This window comes from Notothenia coriiceps, unplaced genomic scaffold (genome assembly GCF_000735185.1).
Source record: "Notothenia coriiceps isolate Sejong01 unplaced genomic scaffold, NC01 NC01_scaffold00037244, whole genome shotgun sequence".
In the NCBI taxonomy this organism is placed as follows: Eukaryota; Metazoa; Chordata; class Actinopteri; order Perciformes; family Nototheniidae; genus Notothenia; species Notothenia coriiceps.
Genome location: NW_011369945.1, coordinates 23,969,098 through 23,980,223, shown reverse-complemented (window position 1 = coordinate 23,980,223; position 11,126 = coordinate 23,969,098). Strand labels below are relative to the sequence as shown.

The window sequence follows — 11,126 nt, the reverse complement described above, 5'->3', positions numbered from 1 at the left end:
CCAAACACTGCACAAAACACATGTCACATTGCTGGCACATAAAATTAAACCAAGGCAGCAGTCCGTGCCACCTGGTACCACCTTACTGAGCTATATGTAGCAGGACATTTAACAAACCGCCTCCTGTTGGTCTTCCGTTACTGAACACCTCATGACCTCTTATTCTCATCACTCCATTTATCTTGCCTGCCCTGCTTGGGGCTCAGTGCCCTGCTTAAGGGCGTGGCTTGACACTAGTGATTGAGCTGAAGAGAGCGTATACTGTTACCCGCTACCACAAACAGCCAAAGGCTGAATTCAAGAGGAATGCGTGGAAGTAGTTTGAAGTAGTTGAACGTATGTTAACATCCAAACATCACAATGTCCCATGCTCAGGGGGAGAGTGTCTAGGCTTTCTGTGGAATATGTCTAAACCACCAGTACAAGAGCCATTGTCGAGGATAGAGGCGAGAGCAATGAGGAGGGAAAAAAAAGGAAGGGGCTCATGCCTTATGCATCACAAGAGAAGAATGGCATTCGGCATGGTAGGAGGAGATCTCCATCTATTTGTGAAGACGGTTGCTCTGGCTTTGGGTAAAGGACTAGTTAGACCCTCAGAAAACGCGGGCCAAAATCCTTAATTATGCGGGCTAAAATCCTTGATTATGCGATAAAAATGCGGGGTTTTTATGTGATTTTATGTGGGAAAATTGCGGGAAGTTGCGTAATATGCGGAAAGTTGCGAAATATGCGGAAAGTTGCGAAATATGCGAACAGTTGTGAAATATGCGGGAAGCGGAAAAAAGGTGATTATTCTCCCGCACCCTGTTACTAGGCTACTACCGAATGAAAGGGAGCACTTTTAAAGAGTTGCTATGATAAACAAGCATACTAGAAACACAACCACACACACACACACACACACACACCTACCTCCTCTTCATTCTGTTTTCATTTACTCGTTCGTTATCTGACCAGCTTCAATATTGTAGGCTACTCACCTCGTTTCTTGCAACCCTCGAAAGGGTTTTGGAGGTTGAAGCCTCTGTGAGCGTGAGTTGCTTGGCTTTCTTGTCCGCAGCAGAAACCATTTTTGAATGTTTGAGCGAATCGAAGTGGGTATTCACAGTCGATTTCCTTTTATGCTCCAACACACAGTTGCACGGGGTAAAGAACAGTTTCCCCCCACTTTCGTACAAGACATTGGGGTACTGCTTTGCCCGGTCTTTAGCTGAAATGTTCGTGGGTAAATGTGATGGATTCGATTTGTTCATCTTGGTGTGTGAATTCCACACCTTCACACGACGGTGTTTGCCTTCTGTGATGCGCGGGCTGATGACGTTGCGTCATCATCACTACTCGTCAAGACGAGTTAACTTTTTTATTTTTTTTCTCAACTTTGTGTGGAAAAATGCGGGGATTATGCGGCCTTTTGATAAATATGCGGACTTTTAAAAATCTGCGGCATTTTGCTGATTATGCGGGAAATTCTGCGATCGCAGAATCGCGTTTTTCTGGAGGGTCTATATAACAAACTTAGACTTTGTTTATAAGTTGATATATACCAAATGTTTTGCTTTAGATTTCTTTGTTCCTTAGAATAATACGGTTTATTTTCCCTTTTTGTTTCAGTGAAGTACGAGCACCTATTCCCCAGAAGCAGGACATATTAGTTGAACCTGAACCATTGTTTGGAGGTATTATACTTTATCTGACCTAATGCATACATATGTCAAACTACATAGCTGTTTCTGACGGAATGTGACTTATGATGTGTCTGTAATATCTGCAGTGCCAAAGCGAAGAAGACCTGCTCGATCTATATTTGATGGTTTCCGAGACTTCCAAACAGAAACAAGTAAGTCATTTCAAGCTTTTAGCAAACTTAAAGAGTTGTAAGTGAATGTGGTAACATTGGATTCTTGCTGAAGTAACAACCAATAAGATAATATGTCACATTTTCTCTTTGTTCAAACTTTTATAATTGTCTATACCTCCTCTAATGTATTTTTGTTCTTTCCCAGTTCGGCAGGAACAGGAGCTGCGTAACGGTGGCACAGTGGATAAGAAACTGAGCACCCTGGCAGACCTTTTCCGTCCTCCAATTGAGCTTATGCACAAAGGCAGCTTTGAGACGGTGAGGAGTCACTCACCTGACATTTTAAATACACTTCTTTATTCAGTTTGTGTGAACTTTCTGTGAAATATCAGATGTGCTCTCTGACTTTGCAGATCACAGGTGGGAAACCAGGTCTGCCGTGCCTGCAAGGGCAGCTGTACGCAGAATGTGTTTTTATTTGTGTTCATGATATAAATTAATTTACAGTCATCATTTAGCATTGGTATTTATACGAGTAGAAGTGCGCATGGCATTGTGAAAACTTACATTTGAGAATCATTTGCAGAATGTTTGACAGCCTGACTGTTCGAGAGGGTTTGTTTTATAACACTGGCTTTACATTTTTTTCAAATTTAATATAAGAAGTTTTTAAAGTACTAAACTAGTGAAGAGCGAACTGTTAGATGTGATAATTAACATTAATCCCATTCAGTTCTCGGTCCACTTTCTACAAAACCAGACCAAAATATATTTTGGACTTTGACAGAAAAAAGTGAACCTTTCTGTAATTTATATTTCCTTTTGTATTTCCATCCATTCATCATTGAGGGTTGATTCTGATTCCAGCCACTTACGTTGACAGTCTTTTCCATGTTTTCCAATTTGCAATATTTGTGAAATCAGCTTTTATAAAGTAAAAAAATAAAACCTGCTTAACCACCAGACATGTGATCGTAATCCACCTGTCGATAGTTATGATTTCTGGACTATAAAGAGAAACAAATTAACTTATATCGTTATCTGTCTTTGTCTTGCCAAATGTAACAATCACATTGCTCACTAGTTGACTGATCAATGTGTGTTTTTTGTGCTTGCAGGCGAAGGACTGTGGACAGCTAGAGAACAAGTGGCTCATGATCAACATTCAAAATGTTCAGGACTTTGCCTGCCAATGCCTGAACAGAGACGTTTGGAGTAACGATGCAGTGAAGACCATCATCAGAGAGCATTTCATATTCTGGCAGGTGTGTAGTTTCAAATCACAGAGCCACATGTTGTCTGTGTGATGCTTTCATGTCCCTGAAAACTTTGTGTTGAGGTCTTTGCAAGGGTCCTTCTGCTAAACTCATTTGAGTGGAAGGAAGAGTTGAACATGATTATTCATATGAGAAATGAATTAAGTCAGGGATACCAAAGTTGAGACTGTCGACAGTACAGCAACACAAACGGTATGTGAAGCTGTGCTTCAACAGCAAACGCTCTTTAATACCCAGTGATGTTGTAGTAAGCACTTCTAGAGAAAGCCTGGCAATTACCGTAGAACATTCTTGATATCCTAATATTCACATATCTGTCACAAAATGAAGTATCTTATCTGTTGTGGTGTTCATGTATTGTTTTGTGCATTTTCTCTCACTACAGGTATATCATGATAGTGAAGAGGGACAAAGATATATCCAGTTCTATAAGCTGAACAAGTTTCCCTATATTTCCATCCTGGACCCCCGCACAGGTGAGTGTTCCTGGGAAGTTGATGCTTGCTTTCAACGACACCATTTGGCTGCTGTTTTTTGAGGAGAAGAAAATGTATCTCTTTTGCAAACACACATTAAGGGCTGTACTGAAGGTCTTTTTTATTTTATTTAAAAAAACAACCACAGAATAATGTTTTTTTCAGCCCCAGCGGAAAATGTTTACACCTACAGATATGGAGTGAAGCAGAACATTTTGGTTAGATAAATACTTTAAAACTAATTTTGACTTCTGGAGTCAGTCATTTTATTTCTACAATTTGTATGACACTAATAATATGAGTGTAGCCTGGTTTATATTTGCAGCTGTGCAGAATTACAAGGTTTAATCACAATGAATAAACATACAAAATAAAAATAAAACTTCACAGAGTTTAAAATAGTGATTTCTAAATTCATTTTCAAACTATCGGATCCAGCCCTATTTAGGAGACAACACAACAGCATAAGAACAATATCCTTTAATAATGGCACATGACTGAGAAAGAGATCCTTGAATGATTAAGTGATGAGATCAATGCACAACAACAATGGCTTTCTCATTAAATAAATAATGAAGATAAATGCTCTGCATTGTCGTCTGTGTTACAATATAACAGTTCAATCAGTAGAGTGAGCAGACGTCTCGCCTCCGCTGTTCATATCTGACAAGTACTTTAAATCAATACAGCCTAACACACCGCCTTCTGCTGACTAAATGCTTTATAACTGATTTTATTATTGACCTATGCTTTCAAAACACATTCACTTCAGGTCAGAAAATGGTAGAGTGGAACCAGCTGGACGTGGCGTCGTTTCTGGAGCAGACGTCGGGCTTCCTGGCAGAGCACGGGCAGCTCGACGGGCCCTCCTGTCAGCCCCCCCCAGCCAAACGGGCGCGCTCGGTGGGTCTCATCTCATGTGTCGCCTCTGTTTCTCCTCTCTGATATAATAAGAGCTGCCTTCTCTCTCTCTGGGACTTTCTAGTAACATAAGAACTCACAATTACTATCAAATGTAGACCTATTATCTGGGATGTGAGTTATTATACATTGGGAAAGACCTTCATTGTTTTCCTTTCCTTCTCCTAAGGGAGAAATTACATGCAAAAAGCAAAAAATAACATGTTCCGTAAATATAGTACACTCTTCTATCTGCATGAAAAGTTATCGTATTACTCATCATATTTTCTCCGAATTTGATCGATAGAAACTTTATTGATCCCTAAATTGGAAATAATTTTGATACAGCAGCAGTGTATGGGCTCAGAACAGTCTCATAATACACACATGCACTCAGAAGGATTCACACTTGTATTTCCGGATCCACACTTGTGTTTTTCAATGCACACACAAATGTGTTCCGTTTCATATACATGTAAATAAAATCCAAACACAGAAAAAAGTTTTACATGTATTTTTGATCCTCACGTATTTGTTTTCCGTTTAAATCCTCTGAGCCTGCAAACACAAACCGCTTTCTGTGCATGGACCGCTGTGCATTCGTGTGTGGGTTTTTTGAGACTCCCCTGACGCTCACCCGATTCGTACTTGTAATTTCTCTCATCTATAGCCAATCAGATGTCTCCTCCAGTCTAAGCCAATCACATGAGCGCGCCCTCACAAGGGTATGATTTCTTGCGTTCATGACACTTCATATACGCATTTTGCGCTGTCCGGTCAGCTCGCTAAACAGAGGGCGGAGCTTCAGGTGATCATGCAGAGCTGCGTGTCTCCGTCAGACTCAGCAGCTGATCTGATCTCTCGCGTCCGGTTATACTTCACTCGCGGTTATGTCCATATCGATCTCATTGCGTCCCTTGTTGTACGTCCCCAATAATACAATACCCACCAAGACACCCGGGAGCCTCATCAACGGACCGAGGGACGACGACAAAAAACCACGAGAAATGACGTCCGCTTTCCTGCCTGTCGATCCTTGTTGCAGCCGCGAGTACCTAGTTCTAAGTTTTACGAAGTGCCTGAGGACGGCCGGGCCACGGACTTGTCTCTGCAAACGCGCATTGCGTACGTCACTTCTGGTGAGTTAGTCTCCGGGAAACAGTATAAGACCGGTCCACAGCCACATCACCGGTTAGTGCTCGGTGTCTCGAACGGGACTTTTGAACACACGTCCAGAAAACGTTCCAGGCAAAGGACGGATTTGTGAGTAAAACTCGACCTTCCTTCTCCCCCTTTACTCTATATAGTAAGACGGCTGGACTTAGGTCAGTGCCCTATGTTGTCACTCTACACAGCTGTCATGTCGTTGTTTGCGCGGCGCGCGCCTATACACTTCCGACACCGAAGTTGCTCGTTTGCGAGTTTGGTCGACTCTCATCGGTAAGACATCTCTGGCCGTTCCTTGCGGCAGGCTTGTAAGCCCAACTATAACGATTCCCTTAGACCCGCGTTCTTCTTCATAGAATAGACAACAGCGCCCAAGTACATAACAAAACACGTAAAAGAGAGCCTGAATGTCCATCATAGTGGAGCTATCACTTCTCCCCCGTGTTCTATGATAGGCAGAGAATATTGACGACTGTTCACAAGGGATATAAAGGTAGACCTGGGGCGGTGTCCACGTCACGAAGGGACGCTTCAACCTACGAACGACCGTCTGCTGTAAGGTAAACCCGAACGACAAAACCTCCTCTTCTCTTACATAGAGCCAACGTTGTGTTAATCTCCTTCCCGCAACAATGACTTCGCAGCACAAACATAAAATTAATTTTTTTCTGGTGTCTTTGACCCAAGCCGCGGGGTCGGCCTTTGACAAAAGATGTTAACACTACTGTGATTAATTCTACACGGCCGTGACCCGGAGAGCGGATCCTAGAACGCGCGCCGCTTCCCGACGTCAAAGAGTCTAGGGTTCCTCCTTGGTAGGTTTATTTTCTTGTGAAGTCCTCAAAGGCTCATCACCTCCCGCTTCAAGTTAAAAGTTTGCATAGCCTAGGTCGGGATAAATCCCTGTTGTGTTGTCGTATTCTTGTTATACGAAATTACTTACCCTGTACTGCCCTCTCCGCTGGGCTGGGCGGAACTGTATAATTCACCTCTAGTTACGTGTTCGTGTCTCCCGAAAGACGTAATTCTATTGTATTACGTCAGACCCTACTCACGAGGACGGGTAACCGACACGCACAGTGCGCTTGGGAGGTATGGGGAAGTGTAGGTCGCAATCCTCACTCGTCTGCCAGAGCGGAGGCCGACACAGATTAGACGTTCATGAACATTTAGCTATGTCGGGGAGGGGTGTCGGCGCGGCACAGACCGCCGGATTCGACGCAATATCTTTGACTCAACATAAACATAACTGATACGAAAGCGTTTGTGTGTAAGTGAGTCCCAGTCTTTTACACCCACAACACCCCCTTGGTCCGCCGCGCACGCAGCAACCCTCGCGCCGACCGGCCGTGGCCCGTCCGCCCGGCCCGTCGGCTGCCCCGGTCCGGGATCCGGCCCGCGCGCGCCACCCAGAGTAGGTACACCAGCGAGACAAAGAGGAGAGGGACCCTCCCTATTAGGCCTCGACGGAAGAGAGCAGAGCGACCTTGAAAGATCATTGGACTTCTTGACGTGCGCAATGATAGTTTCCACCTCTCGGGACTCGACATAGACCGACACTCACCACTAAGTATGTAACCCTCTCTGGGGAAGGGAAGCAAGAAGCGCCCACAAGAGGATTTTCCCCTCTACATGTACGGGGCGTGGTTATTGTAGCGACAGGCATTAACTACACAGCAATGGAGACGATAACCCTTTTCCAATAAGCCATCCCAGATGAGTAGATAACCAAGCCTAGGCGGGAAATAAGCTAGGGCATGAAGCCGGGATTCCCCCAACCCCTCGCTCGGCCCAGACCGCGGGAGTCGCTGGCCAGAGAGGAGGGGACCGCGTGTCCCGTGGTCTTCCTAAGCGTGACAACACAATAGCCTTAGGCCCCCGCTGGTGGGATCCCCAAACCTACGCGTGCGTGTGTTTAGCGACGAACCGCGCGCAAAGGGAGGGACCTTATTTTAGGTTTGTCTGTTTCAAGGTGAATGTACATAGAGAGAACTCGAGCCTCATCCAAACAATCACGCGCAATACCCCCCGCGCGACGTTCCTGTTGCCGCACAGAGCCCACGTACCGAGCGACACGTTAAGCACACACCCCAAACCAACTCTGACAGCGGGACGCGAGGTCTGGCGCTAAGCATGAACATAAAAGAGTAGAATCGGTTGTCCTCTTCCGCAGGAGCGCCATCAGATGTCGGTCCTATAGGTACTTCGCGCGCGCGCGGTGCCTCCGCAGGTACTGAAGCGCAAGTACTGCCTGACAGCTCGCCGTCAACGCGACAGGCCAGTCGCAGCGATTTCTCTCCCCGCCATACCGACGTCCCCTCGTACGTCTCGACGCACAGAGGCACGTCTCACTCAGCTACGAGAGCGCCCGCCAACCTGACCAGCGCTGAGCGCCCAATACAGGGTATAGCTAGTCTAGGCCTCGCAGAGGACTCCCGGGCATTCTCTCGTGGCTAGCCTTTATTGAAATCGGCACGTGATGGCTAGCCGCGCTATACCTGCCGCCCCCGAGGGGCGCGGGGCGCGGCGCGGGCAACTGTCAAAGCTGACAGATCGTGACCGAAGCATCACGTGCACTGCTAATCCGAATGTTGAGTTGCAACATCGACGAGGGAGGTGTGAGTGTTGTTGAAGTCTGTTGTCTCTTTCGTCGACATAAGCGGTATGTCCCTTCTGTGTTGAAATTTTGCCAAACCGCGCACGGTAAAAGACCCCTCTTCGCTAAGTCTAGACCCGAAGCCTTGTCCGCGGGCGACGAATGGAAATTATTATAATTCCGAACATCAAACGCACATAACACGACAGAGCCTAGGCCTCACCGTTCCCATGACTCTCACCTCCACAGGACTCTAACTCGCCGGACGGGCGCCCTCGCCGCGCGCCCTCGAGGCACTACGCGTTTTACGCATGTACTTCGCGAATGCAGTCCACTTCGTTCTTTAGATCCGGAGGCACCCCCCGCCGAGCTACACTACAACCGCAAGATCTTAACTCTCCTCTGTAGACTAACCCCCCCATGGAGCGTTCCTCCCTCCTCTCATGCGTCGACCGGACGGGCGAGCCCCTCAGAGTTTTTGTGTGCTTCGTGTCGCTAGTACGTGTCTAGCCAAACACAAAACATCCACTCGTCGCCAAAATTTACCTTTATTGTCTCTCCATACACTCCTATTACTACTCGAAAAAGGGACGGATAAAGACGAGAGGAATACATGTACATAATACTTTGCTTGTGCTAAACACACACGTAACTTTTTGTGTTGCACACCTGGAAGACACACGTACACACATAATACTCTGACAAGACTGGATGGCACACAAGTCGAATTGTAATAAATTTTCCACTTATTTCATATTTGTATTTGGTTGATTTGCCGATTTATAACTTTGATATACAATATGTATAATAAAACGTTAAACAACGTAGAAGAATCCAGGGTTTTCTAACAAAGTCATAGTCAAACCGGGTACGGTGGTGACATACCGTTTTCCGTAGTCAGTTATCCGAACTGGTGATCAAAAAGCAAAATACTGAGCCGAGACAAATGAACAAAAAGATGTCGACGTATGAGACAAAAGACCAGTCATCTCCAACTATCTACGTACTTCTGTCAGTCGACCTCCGTGCTAGGCTCGAGGGAATGTCCCTCGTGCATGCTCAGGCGCCCTACGGTGCCTTCTGGGACTAAGGGCTAGGGCTCCTCCTAGCCTGCGTCTCGGAAAAGAGACTGTCCGCTCCCAGGGTAGAGACAGCTGCCCAAGTCTGTCGCTTGCGGTCGCCGGGGGTACTTCTTTTCTTTAAAATGGTCGTTTGTGCGAGCGAAAGGCCGCGACGCCGGGTCGTTGCAGATGTAGGCATAAGGTGAAAGGGTATCTCGATGTTTGTTTCTTATTGTCGTGGTTAGTGTTCTTCCTCTCTCATTTTTTCTTAAGTGGACCTCGGAGTACCGAGGTCCACTAAGAAAAATGAGAGGAGGAAGAACACTAACACCAACAAAAGAAACAAACATCTGAAAGATACCCTTCTCCCCTTGATAGCCCTACATCTGCAACGACCCGCGCTCGGCTCCGCGCCGCCCCGCGGGCCCAAGCCCCCTCCCTTGGAAAGAAGAAGTGAGCCCCGCGGACCGGTCAAGCGACGCAGACGTTGAGCAAGCCGCCTCCCCTACCCTGGAAGGGCGACGCTCTTCTCTCTTCCCGAGACGCAGGCTCGCCGCCCCGGAGTAGAACCCCTTGTCCCCAAGGGCACCGTAGCCCTGAGCATCACGCAAACGAGGACATGCCCTCCGAGCCTAGCGACCCCTTCCGCAAAGTGACCCGTAGATAGTCTGAGCGGACCTTGTCTTTTGTTCATACGTCGACATCTTTTGTCATTTTCTCGCTCCAGTATGTTGACTTTTTGACACCAGTTCGATGAACTGGACTACTGAAAACGGGTATGTACACCGTACACAAGGTTTTGACTCATTACTTGGTTAGAAAAACCCTGGTATCTTCTACTTGTTTAACGTTTTAATCTTATGACATATATATAATATACAAATAAAATCGGCAAACCAATACCTTGTCCGCTAAATTTATACAATTACGGACTTGTGTGACCATACCCATGAGTCTTGTCAGAGCTATCCCCGTGTGTACGTAGAGTCTCCTAGGGGTGAAGCACGAAAAGGGCCCTCGCCCCGTGTTCTACACAAGGCAAAGTGATATGTACATTTAATTTTCAGGTCCCGTTATGTTCTTCCTTCTCTCACCCCACCCCAAATAAAACTAGAGGGGGTATAACAGAAGAGGCTCAAATTTTGCGACTGATCCCGCTCCGTGTCCTCTCTGCGAAAGCAACGGTACCTAGCGACACGTAAGCAGCTACAGGCCAAAAACTCGGGAGGGGACCCGGCCAAGTCGCTAGGGCATGAGACGAATTAACCCGCATCGACATCCCTTCCCAGTCTCAGCGGAGGTTAAGATTCGGTTGATGTACTCGCGCGGGGGTGCTCCCACCTAAAGAACGCAAGATACTGCCATCGCGAAGTGGAGCAGGCGTAAAACGCGTCAGGCCTCGACTGTCAGGTACCTCGGACGGACGTCCGCAGAGAGCTCCTGTGGAGTAGATCAATGTAACTGTAACCCCCGGCTTGTCTTTTACGTGCGTTATGTTCGAAATATAATAATTAGCCATGTCGCGGTGAAAGGCTTGGTACTCTTACGAACACACATGTGTTTTTACCGTGCCGGTTTTGGGCAAATTTACACACAAAGCGGCACAATCCCGCTTATGTCGACGACAGAAATAAATACCAGCCATACTTTCAACACACACTCACACTCTCCTCGGCGAATGTTCACACATCAAATCGGGAATTAAAGCTAGTCCGTGATGCTTCGGAGTCACGACTGTCACTTGACAGTGCCCCCCCCCCTCGGGGCGGCCAGTAATAGCCGGCTAATAGGAGATTGTACACGAACTGTCACAGACAGATACCCCCCCTCGGGGCCAGTAATAAGTCCTCT

At 46.6% G+C, this 11,126-nt stretch overlaps 2 protein-coding genes across 2 annotated transcripts in view; one reads left to right on the top strand and one right to left on the bottom strand.

Moving 5' to 3' along the window:
• The window catches only part of ubxn7 (UBX domain protein 7), a 7,406-nt gene extending 2,561 nt beyond the window's left edge, over nucleotides 1–4,845 (top strand). Inside the window, exons 3-8 of the mRNA XM_010793982.1 lie at nucleotides 1,612–1,676; nucleotides 1,772–1,837; nucleotides 2,004–2,116; nucleotides 2,917–3,063; nucleotides 3,461–3,551; nucleotides 4,324–4,845. Of these exons, the coding sequence (XP_010792284.1) occupies nucleotides 1,612–1,676; nucleotides 1,772–1,837; nucleotides 2,004–2,116; nucleotides 2,917–3,063; nucleotides 3,461–3,551; nucleotides 4,324–4,496 (655 nt within the window). The 3' untranslated portion in view covers nucleotides 4,497–4,845. The remainder of the gene's footprint in view (nucleotides 1–1,611; nucleotides 1,677–1,771; nucleotides 1,838–2,003; nucleotides 2,117–2,916; nucleotides 3,064–3,460; nucleotides 3,552–4,323) is intronic.
• The window catches only part of trmt61a (tRNA methyltransferase 61A), a 735,410-nt gene that overhangs the window by 50,400 nt on the left and 673,884 nt on the right, over nucleotides 1–11,126 (bottom strand). The window lies entirely within an intron of this gene.